General features: G+C 38.2%; 2 protein-coding genes across 6 annotated transcripts; one reads left to right on the top strand and one right to left on the bottom strand.

The window, feature by feature from the left end:
* The first annotated feature begins 2,204 nt into the window (after positions 1-2,204).
* On the top strand, positions 2,205-10,205 carry LOC100117560 (CUE domain-containing protein 2). 5 transcript variants are annotated; one of them, XM_031921048.2, is made up of 5 exons: positions 2,205-2,418; positions 3,425-3,514; positions 3,647-3,989; positions 4,075-4,248; positions 4,590-10,205. In XM_031921048.2, the coding sequence occupies exons 2-5, from the start codon at positions 3,426-3,428 to the stop codon at positions 4,851-4,853; spliced, it is 870 nt and encodes a 289-aa protein (XP_031776908.1). In that variant the 5' UTR covers positions 2,205-2,418; position 3,425; the 3' UTR covers positions 4,854-10,205. The 5 variants fall into 5 exon arrangements, with proteins under 5 accessions (XP_031776908.1, XP_032452009.1, XP_031776909.1 ...); XM_032596118.1 differs by lacking the exon at positions 2,205-2,418 and adding an exon at positions 2,475-2,593; XM_031921049.2 differs by lacking the exon at positions 2,205-2,418 and adding an exon at positions 2,823-3,035.
* LOC100117522 (chromatin-remodeling complex ATPase chain Iswi) lies at positions 9,425-15,507 on the bottom strand. Its single transcript, XM_031921045.2, has 6 exons — positions 14,633-15,507; positions 13,884-14,498; positions 13,250-13,809; positions 12,543-13,164; positions 11,946-12,416; positions 9,425-11,867 (listed from the first exon to the last, which is right to left on the bottom strand). The coding sequence occupies exons 1-6, from the start codon at positions 15,156-15,158 to the stop codon at positions 11,590-11,592; spliced, it is 3,072 nt and encodes a 1,023-aa protein (XP_031776905.1). The 5' UTR covers positions 15,159-15,507; the 3' UTR covers positions 9,425-11,589.
* Positions 15,508-16,375: the final 868 nt, after the last annotated feature.

The raw sequence follows: 16,375 nt of genomic DNA, 5'->3' as shown, positions 1-16,375 counted from the left end.
ACCCTTACAATTCGCCGAGAGCTTGAAAGCGCACCTAAAAATATAATATCCGCTCCAACTTGCTCTTTTTCCATCGCGTATCAAACTTCTGTACACCGCCGTTATACAGTATACATACAGCCGCGCCTATTAATAGTGCCCCGCAGCAGCGTATATAGTTCCGCAAAATTACACACCCGCGGCCTGAATAACCGACACGAAAATCCTCGTGGCCATCTCATAAACCACATCGCACTCGGGTCAAAGGGTCAAGGTTTTCGGCCGGGCTCCTCCCGGGACTTGTGGGGGTGGGCTTTTCGGAACAAAAAAATAAATAAGAGAAAATCCCCGCTACAGCAGTTCTCGCCGAGTGAGTGAGAGAGGGAGAGAGAGGTTATTGATCTCCGAGAGCGACCACAGGATTCTAGGAGAGCAGCGAACCTCTGTATGTGTTCGTCCTCCCCCGCGCTTCAAACTGTGTGTGTAGTAGTGTATACTGTCGCTTTTCCAACGCGGATACCCGATCGCCGGATGCTGTAATTATACGGTGAGCCGAGAACGCGCACTCACACCGGATTTGCCTGGAATGCTATACGCTGACTTTTTAATTTTTGCCCCCGTTGCTTTGTTGTTGTTGGATCGGCTATAGCAGCGTGCTATTGTTTACTGTGTAGCGTATTATTTTCAAGTTGCTTTGATGCTTACTTTTGACTCGTTATATCTTGTATGCGTAAATCGGGTTACGGTATTTTATTTTATTTTTATATTTCTTAGAGATTGATAAAAAATACTTTGAAGTTCATGTCTAAAGCGAATAATTTTATGCCTTAAACATATAATATATTATTCAATCTCAATATAAAAAAGTAGATCCACATGGTTTACTAATTCTAACACACCTATACTAAAATACTTCTTAAAAATACGATTTTTTTTTAAGGTATATTAAATAATATTCTTCTAGTTATAAGAAACCGTACACATTTATAACTTCATTTCTCTTCTATTTATAAAGTAATATATTGTTCAATGTCAGCTTCCACACCCCTTTAAGATCCATATAAACAGTCAGAATTCATGATCCCTTTCCATTAGCTTTTAATAATAAGTGTATATTACGTGCATTTAGAAAGGTTTTTTATATGAATTATTTTAAAGTTGTATGAAACAATAAATTAGAATACAATTAATATAAGACGACTTATCAAATTATAGATGTATCGCATCTATGCAATCGATTATTATTAAATTAATAGATGGCTTTAAAATGATGAAAATGTTTATTATTTGTGCGGCTTTTAAATTATTGTAATTATAATTTTCTCCAAAATAAACTAATAAGTATCACGCGGCGCTATAATCAATAATTGACTTGTAATAATAGATGGCATTATAAACACCGAGATCTCTGATCGTCTTCGAAGATTACTCAGATATCTCGTGAAAATCACATACATATGCTGCATTACGTACGTACCTACAATTACACCGAATAAACAAACACGACGAGCTATTATTATTATCCGCATTCGGATTTCATTTCGTAACATCGCGAATGAAGCATGTGATTCCCCGGATTCCATGCACCGTCGAAATAAGACAATAATTATTGGCTTAAGCCAATCTCCCCGAAAGCGATTACTTACTCGTCGAAATTCAATTTGCCAAACGCGCAGAACCGTGTCAGTTAGTTATTTTACGTACTATCTATTGTAGGTGAAATATACGAAATCCGCGGCGGGTAAAATTAGCTCGGGATATACAGAATTATACACCGCAAGCAAGTCCCTTGAAAAGCCCGATAGCTAGCAACACGATTTCTCCACCCCCGGCTTGCACAGCAGCAGCAGCAGCAGCGCACAGACTTTCCGAGGAGAGAGAGAGAGAGAGAGAGAGAGAGAGAGAGAGAGAGAGAGAGAGAGAGAGAGAGAGAGAGATAAAGACTCCACCCCCACCAATATCACAGCGCGCGCGGTAACAAACGGACAAACCCTCGGGTGCAGTGCCTGCGTATATATAGCAGTTGTATATATGTATACCTACATACACTCGGCTAAGTGGAGACTAAGTCACAGCCTATCTGGAGCACAGCGGAGCGAGACGGCGGCGGCGCAACGAGGACAGCGCATATACATTATACACATATAGATTCTATCCTCTCTCTCTCTCTCTCTCTCTCTCTCTCTCTCCACGATCAGACTGTGCGCGCGGACAAGCATCAGAGTCTGCCAGCTGCCTGCAGCGCCCTGCACCGAGCAGCAGTCGAGTAGCGGCGAGCAGAGCGAATTGTCAAAGCAGCGCCGCACATTCTCTCTCTGTTTGTAAACGCTGCGGTGCATCCTTCCGAACGTTCAGTTCTTCGGAGCCAAGTGTTTACCCTTATAATTCTGCTCTGCGATACTCGTCGAGTCGGTATCAGCGGCGTCCAGCGTCGAACAGGTTAGAAACAGCAACTGCAGCTTCTCTTTCTCTATACCTAAGTATAAGCGTATAGGTATATTCGATCCCTAGCTCTCGGCTGCCTTGCCTCCCCCCGAGAGAGATAGAGCAAAAGAGTCGTTCCACGTCGGCGTCCGCAGACTGTGTTGCGTGTGTTACCTGCATGATATTATAGGTACTCCGTTTGGCTGACGCAAGTGCGTTTTATTTGTGTTTTATTCCCGTGCAGCACAGCTTCGCTTTTCTGCATATAAGTATAGTATACATCAATCGGAACGACCCGGGGATAGGTCGTGCTCGCTCGCTCTCTATCTCTCTCTCTCTCTCTCTCTCTCTCTCTCTCTCTCTCTCTCTCTCTCTCTCTCTCGCTTACTCTCACTACCCAGTATATATATGTGTGTGTGTATGTACACCCAGTCGGTCGCGGGGTTGACGGAACGCAAATCGATCGAATAGACAGCCCCTTGGGCCACTGTCGATTTTTCTTAACCTACCTTTCTTATTCGACTCCTTTTACACCTGCGACGCGTTGCTTTGTCTCCTCTTTGTATTCGACTTCGTGCGCCTATTATCAGCTCTCAAGGACTGAGGTGTGTGCGCGTTTTTTTTTGGAGGAGGTTGGTTTCTTTGCCTGTTTTGTTTTGGGTGGACGACTGCCTATATATACTAAGTACCTACTGTCAAGTCGCGGAGAGCATTCGAGCGCTCGTGAGTCGTGGCGCTCGTTTTTCCACGCTTCGTTCCGTGAATTTGTAATAATTTCTATTTTTGTTACGCTGTCTACGTTGTACTGCTTAAGCTTTGACACTTTGGAGGGTATATTGAAAATCAATCGAGCTATTTGTGATCTGTGAAGCTGCAAGAGAGCTTGTAGTAGTGGCAGTAGTAGGTGGCAATTTATGAATCAAGGATTATTGTTTGCTAGCCCTTGACTATACTCAGTTCTTGGATATTGATGCAATTTCGTGTATGGGTTTTAGATTGTAAAGTTTTTATGGTTTTTTAGGATGAGCCGAACCATGAATGAGAAAGAGGAGCTGGTGAAGAAGTCATTGTTTAGTTTTGTTAGAAAGCAAGTGCCAACTGCCCAACTAAAGTGAGTGTAATTTTGTTTTTAGTATTATCAAGCCTGCTGTCACTCTTCACCTTGAAGATTGTAACAGTATCTGGGAAAGGCTTTGAGAAGAGAGATAGCGACAGCAGAAATAACATGATACTTTATTTACAGTTTGATAGATGATATTGTTCTGGGCTATGTGGTAAGCATGGTAGAAGAAAGCGCTCTAGAAGACGAACTGGATGTCGATGGTGTCAGCGAGATGGTATCTGCTTGTCTTCCTGAATTTTCCACTATTGAAAAAGATGCGGTATCTAAATGGCTTTTTGATATTGAGAGCCAGCTGCGCGAAGACAGCAAAGAAAGCAATGGAGGTGCTCAGCAACATGACCCATTGAGTTGTTTGAGTTTAGCAGCATTGCTTCCACCAGAACCACAGCGTACTGCCAGAGTTCATCATTTGTCAGAGACTAGTGATGCTGGTAGTGATTCCAGTGGAGAATATTTTGCTGAGGTATGAAATAGGGTGTTGCATTGTACTAATAAGAGTCTTTGCATATGTCAATATTCCACAACAAACATTTTCATGTGTTCGATAGGAGTCTTCCTGGGACCAGGTTGCACTTTTGCAAGAGATGTTTCCTGGTGCAAGCCCTGCAGAAGCTCGTCACTGCTTAGCAGTAGCTGGAGGTGATATTGCAAAGGCAGCTCAGCTTGCTCTTCATAGACAAGAAGCTGGACAGAGTATTGTTAGCAATCTTGCCTTCCTCACAGTAAGTAAATTATTTATACCTCAATTTCTGTGGATAAGATGTTTTGCAAAGAGATGAAAAATTCAAGGGTGTTTTTTAAAAATATAATTTAAGTCTTTTATATTTTTACTTTATCATATTGAGATAAGATTACAAGTTATCAACCAGTTTAAAGGTAAAACCAGGATTATTTTGCCTTCCAAAGTTAAATGCTATAGTTGATATTAATGTTCAACAAATTAAAACTGGGTTACCATGAAATAATGTCAATGCAATAAATAATTTCTTATGTAAAAAATTTTTCTTTCCATATTTTTGGGATCAAGTCATTCAATTGATAACTTCGCGGTTTTTTTTTACAGCCAAATAATCGAAATAAAGCACGTGTAAATGACGAGGAGCTGAAAGCCCGCATAATCAATCGCTACAGTTACGTGGATCGCGATGACGATTCTCGCGAGCACCGGCCAGTCGCCCCAAAGACCGAGCCGAAGAAGCTCGTGCGTTACCTGGATAACAAGATCGTGTCAGTGAAGGGTGAGCGCTTCACCGAGGTGAAGCGCGGTGGCGAAGACGAAGACGGCAACGAGGCAGGCCGTAAACCCCGGGGACACTGCCGCCCGTAACCAGTCACCCCGCCTCCACCCCCTGATCCACCCCCCTGGAGGCGCCTTCTGTTCGCTCGCGCGCCTCTTCCCTGGGACGATGGCGCACCGCGATTCTTTCTGCCGCCGCTGCTGCTGCCGCCACCGCCGATGCTGTTGTTGCTGCGTGACCGATCGTGAAACGAGGCTGTGGACGTCAAGGTGAACCCCGGCGAGGATTTCGCGGTTCATCCTCACCGATCCTCTCATCTCCGCCCGACTACTGCTTTATTGTTTCTCATTAAGTTTTGCTACCTTGTTTTGTAGTCTTTTATTTTATATTAATGACTGAGATATATAAGGATTCTCGAAGCTTTTATCACGACGAGTAAGAATGATAATGTTGCAATAACATTGCTCTCTTTTAAATATTCTTTATGTTAAAGATTCCATTACACTTGCATTTATGACAAATTATTGTATAATTTCTTGAACTGAAATTTTTACTTTGAGAATTAAAAGAGTGTGATAAAAAAGAAAATTTATGTTAATCGAGTATTCAGTTGATTGAAATATATGTATAAATTAATTAATTTTACTTTTAAATGATTTTAAAATTAGCATAACAAATAGCTGTGTGATTTCTTAAAATTTATACTTTTACGTGTTGAAAAAGTTATAAAATAGTATTTAATTAAAAGTGTGTATTGAAAATTAGATACTTATGTGATAAGAATACTTGGTACACAGTTCGTCAAAAATTCGAGAATTCTTTCCCTTGATTGTGGGAGCGAAGCTTTATTACTTGTTTAGTAACTTTATAGATGTTCCAATCATTAGTTATTACCGTATGTATCTGACGCATACGTGGACGCATTTACAACTGCTTTTGGTACAAAACCGATTGAAACACACAAATAATACGTGTATCAAATTTTGCAGTTTGTTATTTTTTGGTTCTCGTTTACAGAAAATCGTATTATAACACTCATACTATAAATTTTTCAATGTACTAGACAAAAATAACGTCTTGGATTTTGCATTTCAGTATAAGGAGAACTTCAAAATAACAAACGGCAAATTTTCATCTTTCCATTACTCGTTGTTCTTCATCTTACAAATTATATATTTGTACAGATCCTGTTGTAAAGTATTTATTTCTCTTAAGATGGTCTTTAATTTAACAATTATGTTTAATGATAAGTTTACGATGACATGCGTAATATCAAAGGAAAGTCCCTCCGATGTTAACTTTGACGTCCGGAGTTCTGTAAGTGTAAATACAGCGAGGACGTAGCGATTTATCCTTTCGCTCGAGCGTACAATGGCCGTGACGGCCGTCTGGTTGACTGCACACTTGCGTTTTTTTCACTTTTTATTTTTATTATTATTGTATCGATTTTCTCCGCATCGAAGCCTACATAGCTTTATTTTTGATTTATTAAGACTGATACGCGTATAATGGACTTTGTATTTATTTGTATCGCTCGTCAAAGTCTTGCTTTTTTTGCGGCGTTGCAAATTGAATGGAAATACATGAAACGGTTAAAAAAAATGTCTTGACTATGTTTTAAATCATTAAACAAAATGATAATATCGAAAACAAAAGATAAATAATGTATAAATGAGTAAGATGAGATTAGCCCTCCTACTCTAAAAAAAAATACATTGTAATCATTTTATTAGTTCTCTGATTGGCTGTTTGAGTGCATATGTTTGAATTTCTTAATAAGCGAAAATTGGCGAAAAAAATCACTTTACACGGATCTTACAATTTAATTTGCATCTTTGCTTGAAAATAACTGCAAAACTGCGTTTTATACTTTTACTAACAAAAAAGTTGTGTGATAACGCCAGCTTGCTGTAGTCTTTTTTTTTGTGGAACGGAAAATCAATGAAAATAACGCTTGTGTGCTGTCGTACCAACAGAATTGAAAAATGCGTTTTACCCGAATTGGGTATGTCCGTATCGTGAGTATTCAGAGCTCGAATATGCTATTGTATATAAGGCGACAGAATAACTAACTGAAGAAATCGATTTAGTAGTGATTGATAAAGACGCTTCGCATCGAAGTAGAAATGAAAGTTTGGTAAGACATACGCGCGCGCGGTTAAAGGTGATGATAAGAATAAGCTAGAAACGAATAAGGAAATTCCGGATAGGGGTGGATTATAATAAGCGGAAATAATGTGGGTGAGTGACGATGAGACGTACATACTCAAAACGACAAAAAATCGTTAGAATATTATTGCTGCGCGATCTTCCTCATGTCGATTCTACGTAAATACACTTTACACTCGCGATTCGCTTTTAAAATGAGCTGATAATCACAACCTTGATTGTTGATAATTTATGCCGAAGCTCGAAGAGTACATGTAGCCGAGTGTTATTGTGCCACATGTGGTCTCTTCAGATTTTTATAAATTGAAATAAAAAACGTTATGTTTTGTATTGGCAAAATTCTTGAAAAGTGGGTTGTATCATGCACGATTCGATTCGAGGAAGATCGATCCGTGACATAAATATCGCTTTTTAAGCTCGACAAGTCAATCGACCGACCGAATTCTACATCCAACTGAGATATTTGCATAAAAAATGACTTATGATGCTTAAGATCATCAATTTTACACTACGGTTGGCTATATTGCAATCTCGGTCACGTAATTTTTAAGTTATATAAAAAAGTATAATAATATAAGCGCGCTGCGCTCTCTCTCTCTCTCTCTCTCTTTCTCAAATAGCAGGCGCAAAGTCAGATTTAGTTTTTAATGCATAGCGATACAATTTTTTTTCTATTTTTATTTACACATATACGCGATATGTATCAAGAGAAAATCTTAGAAAAAAAGGAAATAAAAAAAGTGTATTGAATAAAACAAAATGAAAAAAAGGATAAACTAAAGCCTGTCGATCGTTGAGGCCGTGTACACGCTTTTAAAAAATTTGAAACTTCGCTGCTGACAGATGAGATCGTGATCCGTTTTGCAAGTAAATCAAACACTACGTAAAAAAAACTAAAACAATTTTATAGTCACGTAAGCGAACTTCAACCATTCAGCGGCAGAAGGTCTTTTAAGGGGGTTCTAAAGCGTTTGATAGAGCACAAAAATCATTCTATCTTCAGAATCGTCAAATTATAATAATCCGACTGACCTTTATAACAAAGTTGAATAAATATAAACTTCAATTTAAATTTAAACAATCGTCATCGTAGAGTACGAAGCGTTTCATAACATTTTTACGCTTTTTAAAAATCTTGCAACTAACTATCGTGCAAAATTTTATAGTGAATATGAACGTAATGGTAAAATAATATACTTATAGCGATTGATTTGTCACTGTTTTCGATCTGTCCTTTGGCAATTAATCGTAATACTAATCAAGTACTATCATTGTCGTAATTAAATAACTTGTCGACTGCACGTGGAAGAGAGCGCTCTTCGCCCACACAATATAGCTTTAGAGCCTCTTTAAGAAATAAGAGTAAACAAATATTGTGCCCCACAACGGATGCACTGACACTATGTGTTTCACTTTACGATGTAACGATTTTTTATATATACGTAGGACAAAAGGCCACAATAACGCCGAGCTGTGGGCGTCGACACGCGTATACATAGTCCACAAGGCTCTATTGATCTTGGGCGTTTTGAACTGTAAGAACAGGGGAAAAAATACGAAGAAGAGCTCTTTGAACTGTATATCAAGATGTCGATGCTACTTTAATACAGCACACCTTCGTGAGGACAACAAAATTCTTGCTAATAATATTGTACCTTTTTGCGAATTAAACGCCCGACGATTGATGCGTTTACAAAGCCATATTATTTACCAGTATTACTATTGATATATCTTCATCAATTATATTGCAAACTTTTGAGTATAGAAAAATCATGAAAATCCATAAGCGGATAACTGCAATGAATTGTTTCTTCTTCTCACCTCCTGTCACCACCGTTTATTAGCGGTAGGCTGAAATGTATTTTCTGTAGCACGATATAACTTATACGTAGAATGGTGAATATTTTACACTTTCCTTAAGAATAGTAGAGTTTTTAAATAATTGAAAACATTGGACGAATATTAGAGCAATATTGTTGCAAAAATATTTTCTAATGTTACTTTTATGTGTGATTTTTCTTTTTGTAACGCCAGATTACGACTAAATTTCATTTGAATAAACATATACGTATAATATTGTATTCAATTAAAAGAATGAGAAATTGTCTTATTGCTTTATTTACTTATATATTCCTAATAATTATTCCTAGATTTTTATAAATTTGTCTACCGCCGCCTGAAGATTGGATCAGACCGTTTTTTATCCAATCAATAATTATTACTTAGGCTTTAAGAGACAACCATGAAGAATTTGTAAGTTGCGTGATTTCTCGAAAATGTAGTCTGTCACACGCCCATTAGTTAGGCAAATTCAGTGTCTCAAGCATCCAACTCCTTATTAGGGTGCTTGTCATTAATCGTTAAGCAAACTTAAAAAGAAATTGTTCAAATGGAAAATAACTTGTTATTGTGTCCAAACTCTGATATTATCTAGGGTAAAAACACATGCGTATGTGCGCGACAAAAAACTTTTATGAATATGTCACACGCGTTTTTTTTTTTTTTTTTTTAATAATTTTGTGATGTGAAGCACCGAGATGTGCGTTGAATTATGACAGATTGTGGTTTGTTATGAATTTAACGGAAAGGTCTACATTTGAAAAGTAATATAATACAAATTGAATACAAATTTGTTTGTCTTTTCCTATTTGAAATAACAAAATATTAATCATCATGCCAACGTGAACAAATTGTACTAAATAGATGATTTGTATGTATTCAAAATATTTTTACGAATTTTCGTTTTACTTATACTCTGTAAATGAGTTGAAAATGTTGAATCGTTTGATATTTTATATTTGCTCTTTATCTAAATGGTCAAGAAAAACTCGCCAAGTGTTAACATTATAAACAGACTATTACAAATGTTCACGTTCACATAAACGCATTACCTACTGTACAATCGTCGTTTAAACTTTAAGGCGAAAGCAAATGTAAGGATTATAATAGTTTAAATGTAAAGGAAACATAAAAATCTATTTACAGAAACAGATTGTAATTGTTCACCGATGAACTGTAAAGAAAATTCTTTTACACTAAAAAGTAAACAAAGAAAGTTTGCAACGCATATAATTTTAATTATGTAAAATCAAATATTGCTTTGGAAGAATGTGTTTGGATTCAAACAAAACGAGCGTGGATGAAAATAATTTAGTAACTTGCATCACTTACTTTTTTAAATTTTCATTTTATTCTTCTAAATTAATAATACAACAACATCAGTGATAATTATAATTATGTTATTTGTATTAAAAATTATTTTATTTAACGAATCCTTATGAATGTTCTTTTTTTCCTGATTTTAGTAAGTATCAAAAGTATTTCATTAAAATTTTTTATTAAATACACGTGTTATTTTATGTTTTTTTGTAAGAAACAAAAAATAAACTCTCATTCATTTAACTAAAAAATTGTGCATCTTAAAATTCTTTTAGCTTAAGTTGATCAGACAGATTTGTTTTTGTATGTATATATACTTTCTCTAATTGTCGCTTTAATATTTACACGCATCTACTATCGATATTGAAAAATTCACTCGTAACCACATATATATTAATGACTTTACTTCTTTGAATGTTGAACTGCTATAGAGTATTATCCTCTGTGAATCTTTACAATAGAACTAACCATAAAACCATACAAATTTTTATTTGTACAATTTATTCAAGAGCTTGCTAATATGACATAATTTTTAAATTTTGTTTTGTATTCGCAGTATTTCATTTTTCTATTATACGTAGGCTCGGAGTTGTGCTGTTAAAAATAAGTATAGCAGCTGTAAAATAAGTATAAGCATGTATGGTGCAAATCTTTGTTTTTGTTTTATTCATTATTCGATTCCTTACATAGATTACACTAATACATTAAATAATGATAACATAAGTTGAAACCTTAAGGAAACATGAGTGTCAATGAATTGAAAAGTTATTGGCGTTTAATTGTCGTTTCGTTTAATCACAATATCTCACCAGAAACTGTTTTACGTGTGCATCGATTGTGATTTCAGTTCAGTCAACACACAATTTATGAATTTTCACTATAAAATTGATCGGACAGATGTGGGCATCTTGAATCCCGAAACTTTGAAACTGAGCTTTGTGTTAATTTACCAACATAGCATGCTTTTGTTCTAAAACTGGTAGCTATTATTGGAGTAACAAGCTCTGTAATCGATTACGATGGGTTATAATACTAGTTTTAAAATAAATTATAACTTTATAACAGTAAAAAGCAAAGAAAGCATAAATTGGAGTAGATCAATATACTACAATTGCATAATACATGATTCAATATTTCAATTATGATTTGGTAAATATCAAACTAACATATTGCAATGAGAATGTGATCTTACAATAAAATGTAAACTTACAGTGAATTCAAATTTCAATTAAAGTATTAGAGAAATTTAAATATTTCCTATCCCCTTCAAGTTCTTTATTACAACACAACTCACGCGTGTCATATTACTTAAGTAATTTACATGGAATAAAAGCTTTAAACGAAAACACGAATTTAATATTACCACAAAGGTTCTATTTCAAAGTCTAAAAGAAGTTTTCCCGCATCCGTCAAAAAGACACATTCTGTCGCACTTCACGGTATCACTCACTCAATTATGACTTAAGATTATTCGAAATACTTCAGTCGCCGCACACTCTACTTCTTTTTCTTTCTGGGCTGGGGAGCCGGCAGACTTTCAACCTTACGTTTCGACGTCGGCTTCGTACTCGTGTTTCCACCACCCTTCTTTTTTCTTTCTTGCCTCTCTCGTTCCTCTAATTCTTGGTTCTCCCTTTCGATCAACGTAATCAGTGTATTACATCTTCGCTGGAGTTCCAAGGCTGTACGTGATTTTACGAACCAGTCAAAACGGAACTGTGGTGCAGATCTCACCGTCGCCCTTAACTCTTCGTACACGTTCTCTTTGTCAAAACCTTATGAAAAACATGATTTTTAAATATTTTTTCGAATAATTATAAAAAAATTACTTGTAGGTTATTATCATTATTTACCTAATTTGTGAAGCATGCATACAAGGAATCGGTCTTCCTCCTCTGTATAGTTCTTGCCCTTGTTAGTACCATAAGCTATCCTCAGTTGATGGAATGGTGCACGGTACCTCGCCATTTTGGCATCCAAAGCTTTCTTGATACCGGCTCGACGCTGAATTTTTGCCTCACCTCGTTCAATTTGAGCCATCACACGGTCGATGTCTTGGAGCTCGTGGCAGCGCTCCCAGAAAACAGCGGAATATTCCATGACCTCTTCAGGTGTTTTACCCTCGACTTCTTTGGCGATATTCTCGATGTCATCTCTACCGTATTTTTCGTTTGCTTTTATAAATTGATTAAAGTCACGTTTGGTCCAATTGGTGAAACCCTGAGTGAGTAGCTTCTCTTTTTCGGCAACCTCTTCGTCAGTAAGTGGTTGAGCATCGTCGATCTTACGTTGCTCTTCCTTTTGTATTCTAGCAGCATCGGAGCCTGATAGAAATATTTTTATGATTATTTGAATAAAATGAAACTTATGAGTAAGATAGAATTATAGAATGAAGGTAATGTTTTGAATACTTTTAGTTTTTTTAAATATTACAGATTTTGATGGCTCACCTAATTCAGGATTCTTTGGCACCTTATAACCAACTGTTTGTCTGAAGTAGTAAATCTCCTGATCAAGAAGCTCAAAAAGCCTAGGCGGGAAGAACTGGAAGTCTTGCACAATTGGCTGTTTAGGTGGTCTAGGAGCCTTGGGCGCTTTAGGCTCTGATACACGCAGTGCCTCTCGGAAGTAGGCATCTACGGCATAATTTGCTTTACGCTCACGTTTTGGTGGTTCGATCCAATGGCCAATACCCAAGATTTTCTGCTTCTCTCTGTAATCCTGACCCTCAAACTGATAGACAGAGTCGGTAGGAGCGTCAACAGTGAAATTACGAAGGGAGGATTCTCCAAGGCTTTCGAGTTTCTGCTTCATCTCCTGAGTCTTCTCCTCGCCCTTTTGGAGGATAGTATCGATGTCTTCGTCAGTGATAGCACTATCCTTAGAAGCGAATACTTCATTCGCACCGTGACGAATGATGTTCAGCATTTCGTCCTTGTTGAGAGCGTTTTGTTTTGCATCGATTAGACGACCTTGTTGGATAACGAGCTTGTCCAGTCGAAGTTTTACTTCAGCACGCTCGACGATTTTTTCTTCTACTGTGTTCTCGGTGATGAAACGGAAGACGCGCACCTGAAAGAACAAAAAATTATGAATTAATTTCTAAAGGAACAAATTTCATTTTTTAATAAAGAGATAGTAACAAAAATTTTCTTACCTGCTTTTGCTGACCAATACGATGAGCACGATCCATAGCCTGAAGATCCATCTGAGGATTCCAGTCAGAGTCGTAAATGATGACGACGTCGGCAGTTGCCAAATTGATACCCAAGCCACCAGCGCGAGTAGACAACATAAAAATGAACTTCTCACTTCCTGGTGCATTGTACTCGTTGATCTGTCTTTGACGATCTTCGTGAGCTGTGTTACCGTCCAAACGGCAGTATTGATAGCAACGCCAATGGCAGTAATCTTCCAAAATGTCCAGCATACGCGTCATCTGACTGAAAATAAGTACACGAGATTGCTGCTGCTGAAGTTTCGGTAGCAATTTGTCGAGGATAACCAGTTTGCCGCAGTTGTAGACGAGATGCTCATCGGTAGTGTAAGGTGGTCCAGGTTCGGCGCCATCGAACAAGTATGGGTGATTACAGCATTTACGTAGCTGCATGAGGATGTTCTGAAGTCGCATCTTCTCAATCTTACCAGCACCGTTTACAATGTCGATGTCTTTCATGAGAACTTTTGTATACCATTCGCGCTGCATTTTGCTCAAACCTAAAAAGAATCAAACGTACGTTATGTAGACGATTTTAAAAACAAATACAGATTATAAAATAATTAATACCAACCTATATAGACTTTAATTTCTTTTTTTGGCTTCAGTGCCTTCTCTACTTCAGACTTCAACCTACGCAGCAAGAATGGACGAAGTACAGCGTGCAGTCTTTCAATGAGAGTATTATCTCCCAAGAAACTGTTTGTGTTGAACCAAGAATCAAAATCTTCAGAGCTATTGAAGACGTCAGGTAGTAGGAAATTCAACAGCGACCACAACTCGTGCAAGTTGTTCTGAAGCGGAGTACCAGTCAACAAAAGCCTGTTGGCTGTCTTGCACTCTCGTAAAATTTCGGAGAGCTTAGATTTTTCATTTTTCAATCTGTGAGCTTCATCAACCACCATATAACGCCAGTTGAACTTCTTGAATACCCATTTTTCCCTGAGTACCATTTCGTAAGATGTAACACATACGTCCCACTCTCCTGGCAACATTACATCCCTAATGAAGGCATTTCTGGTATCTGAGTCACCGATAAGAAAAACTGTTCTTAAACTAGGACACCACTTCTTGAATTCATTCATCCAATTAGCCAATGTTGTTTTAGGAACAACAACAATGTGAGGTCCATTTATATTTCTAAAATGCTTCATGTAACCAAGAAGTGAAATGGTTTGCAATGTTTTTCCTGAAATCAAGAGCGCAATCATGAGTATTTAGAAGTCTTTTGCAAAGACAGCTGATTGCTGTCAAATCCGCTATAGCGTTACAACAGAAGTTGTAATTGCATCATTGGTTAGAAGAGTTCAAACAGATTCTTACCTAAACCCATCTCATCTGCCAAGATACCGTTGATTCCATTCTCGTAGAGCGAAATCATCCAGTTGAGTCCTCTGATCTGGTAGTCCCTGAGCTCTCCAGACTTGATGTACGGCGGAGAGTTTTCAAACCTGGTAATAGGCAAGACAACATTGGAGTCAGCAGCAAGCAGCTCCTCGTCCTCCTCCTGCTCGGTCTTGCTGTGTCTGTGATCCGCAGCATCCTTGTCCTTGGCGTCTTTGGACTCCTTGGATTCCTTGGGCTCGGGTGGCTGGAGCTTCTCGTTGGGCGCGGGTGTCTTCCTGGGCCTGCCGGGCTTGACCTTTAGCGGACTGGTCTTATCCTTGGCATTGTTGGTCATGAAGTGAGAGAAGATCTCGGTCTGCTTGAGCAGGAAATCGAAACGCTTGCTGCGGTCGGTCTCGAGCTTCGTCTCGAAGTCGCCGCCGCCTCGCGACGAGGAAGTCTCCGCCGACGAGTCATTAGAATTATCGCCGGCGTCGCTCGCGTTCTCCTCCGCCTTCGACATCCCGAGGACGATCGAGTCGCGTCTCGCACAAGATGCTCGCTTGGCTGCGCTCGAAGTAACGTATAAACCTAGAGGCTTCCCGGGGACGACGCTGCACTGGTGCACTAGCTTGTTTTTGTTTTTTCGAGCTTCGGCTGGGTTGGCAGCTGCACGAGATGTCTCCCAGTGGACGACGGTAGTAGTCGCGGCTTCGGTCGCGCGTGCTATAGTACAGTCACTCACACGCTCTGCTGCCGATGATCGGGGAGCGATGCGACAACGCGGGTCGCGGCAAACGCCATCTTGATTCTCGAAAACGCGTCGCGGTCTCGAAGCGTGGCGCCTTTTTTCTGAATGTCGATTGTCGACGACGCCGCTCGGCGCCGCTGCGATGGAGTGCCCCGTTAGAAGCAGAGAGAGAGAGAGAGAGAGAGAGAGAGAGAGAGAGAGAGAGAGAGAGAGAGAGAGAGAGAGAGAGAGAGAGAGAGAGAGAGAGAGAGAGAGAGAGAGAGAGAGAGAGAAAGAGAGAGAGAGAGAGAGAGAGAGAGAGAGAGAGAGAGAGTACGGGTTAGTATTATACTTACGCAAAAAGTTTGAAGACAAATTAAGTAGCGGACCAATGAATGTCTCTTAAACGAAAACAATTCAATCCAGGTAAATGAAAAGGTTATGTTTGTTTGTTGACTTTTTTAGCCGTATACAGCAGCTATTTTTGTATCATTTGAAATTGCACTTCGGCATAGCATGTAAATATGAATATTTAGTTAAATACTTCAAAAATATAAAAATTGTATTAATTTTTTCAAATTATTGCTTTTATATTTTGGAATAGAGAAATTTCCAATACGTATAACTGAAATTATATATTTTTAGTTATTGGATTCGCATTGATTTCAATGTAACATACGTTTCGATTAATCGATGCGCCGCGATCGAACGATTGCCTGGCGCTACGCATGCGCAACTTTGAAAAAGGCGCGAAAATCTATTTTTTGGATAAAAATGCGCGCCAGCGCCTACTACTTTAGTCAGAGCGTATGCGCTTACATACACAGGGAAGCAAATACAAAGCAACAAATATCAATTATTACTAATAATATTCATTAAAAGTAAGATACGCAAGAACCGTTCAATCTGTTATTTACGTAAATGCAAATCAAATCGACGAAATTAAATAATTTTTGTTTTAACATTACATTTATACACTAATATTGTGTATACGTAAATATATTAATATA

Source organism: Nasonia vitripennis, chromosome 1 (genome assembly GCF_009193385.2).
Source record: "Nasonia vitripennis strain AsymCx chromosome 1, Nvit_psr_1.1, whole genome shotgun sequence".
Taxonomy (NCBI): Eukaryota; Metazoa; Arthropoda; class Insecta; order Hymenoptera; family Pteromalidae; genus Nasonia; species Nasonia vitripennis.
This window is presented reverse-complemented; position numbering and strand designations above follow the sequence as displayed.

Coding starts and splice junctions, on each gene's coding strand:
- LOC100117560 (XM_031921048.2), top strand. CDS start 3,426: ATGAGCCGAACCATGAATGAGAAAGAGGAGCTGGTGAAGAAGTCATTG. Junction 3,515..3,646: donor GTGCCAACTGCCCAACTAAA/GTGAGTGTAATT, acceptor CTTTATTTACAG/TTTGATAGATGATATTGTTC. Junction 3,990..4,074: donor GTGGAGAATATTTTGCTGAG/GTATGAAATAGG, acceptor TGTGTTCGATAG/GAGTCTTCCTGGGACCAGGT.
- LOC100117522 (XM_031921045.2), bottom strand. CDS start 15,158: ATGTCGAAGGCGGAGGAGAACGCGAGCGACGCCGGCGATAATTCTAAT. Junction 14,499..14,632: donor GGCAGATGAGATGGGTTTAG/GTAAGAATCTGT, acceptor TCTTGATTTCAG/GAAAAACATTGCAAACCATT. Junction 13,810..13,883: donor AGAAATTAAAGTCTATATAG/GTTGGTATTAAT, acceptor GATTCTTTTTAG/GTTTGAGCAAAATGCAGCGC.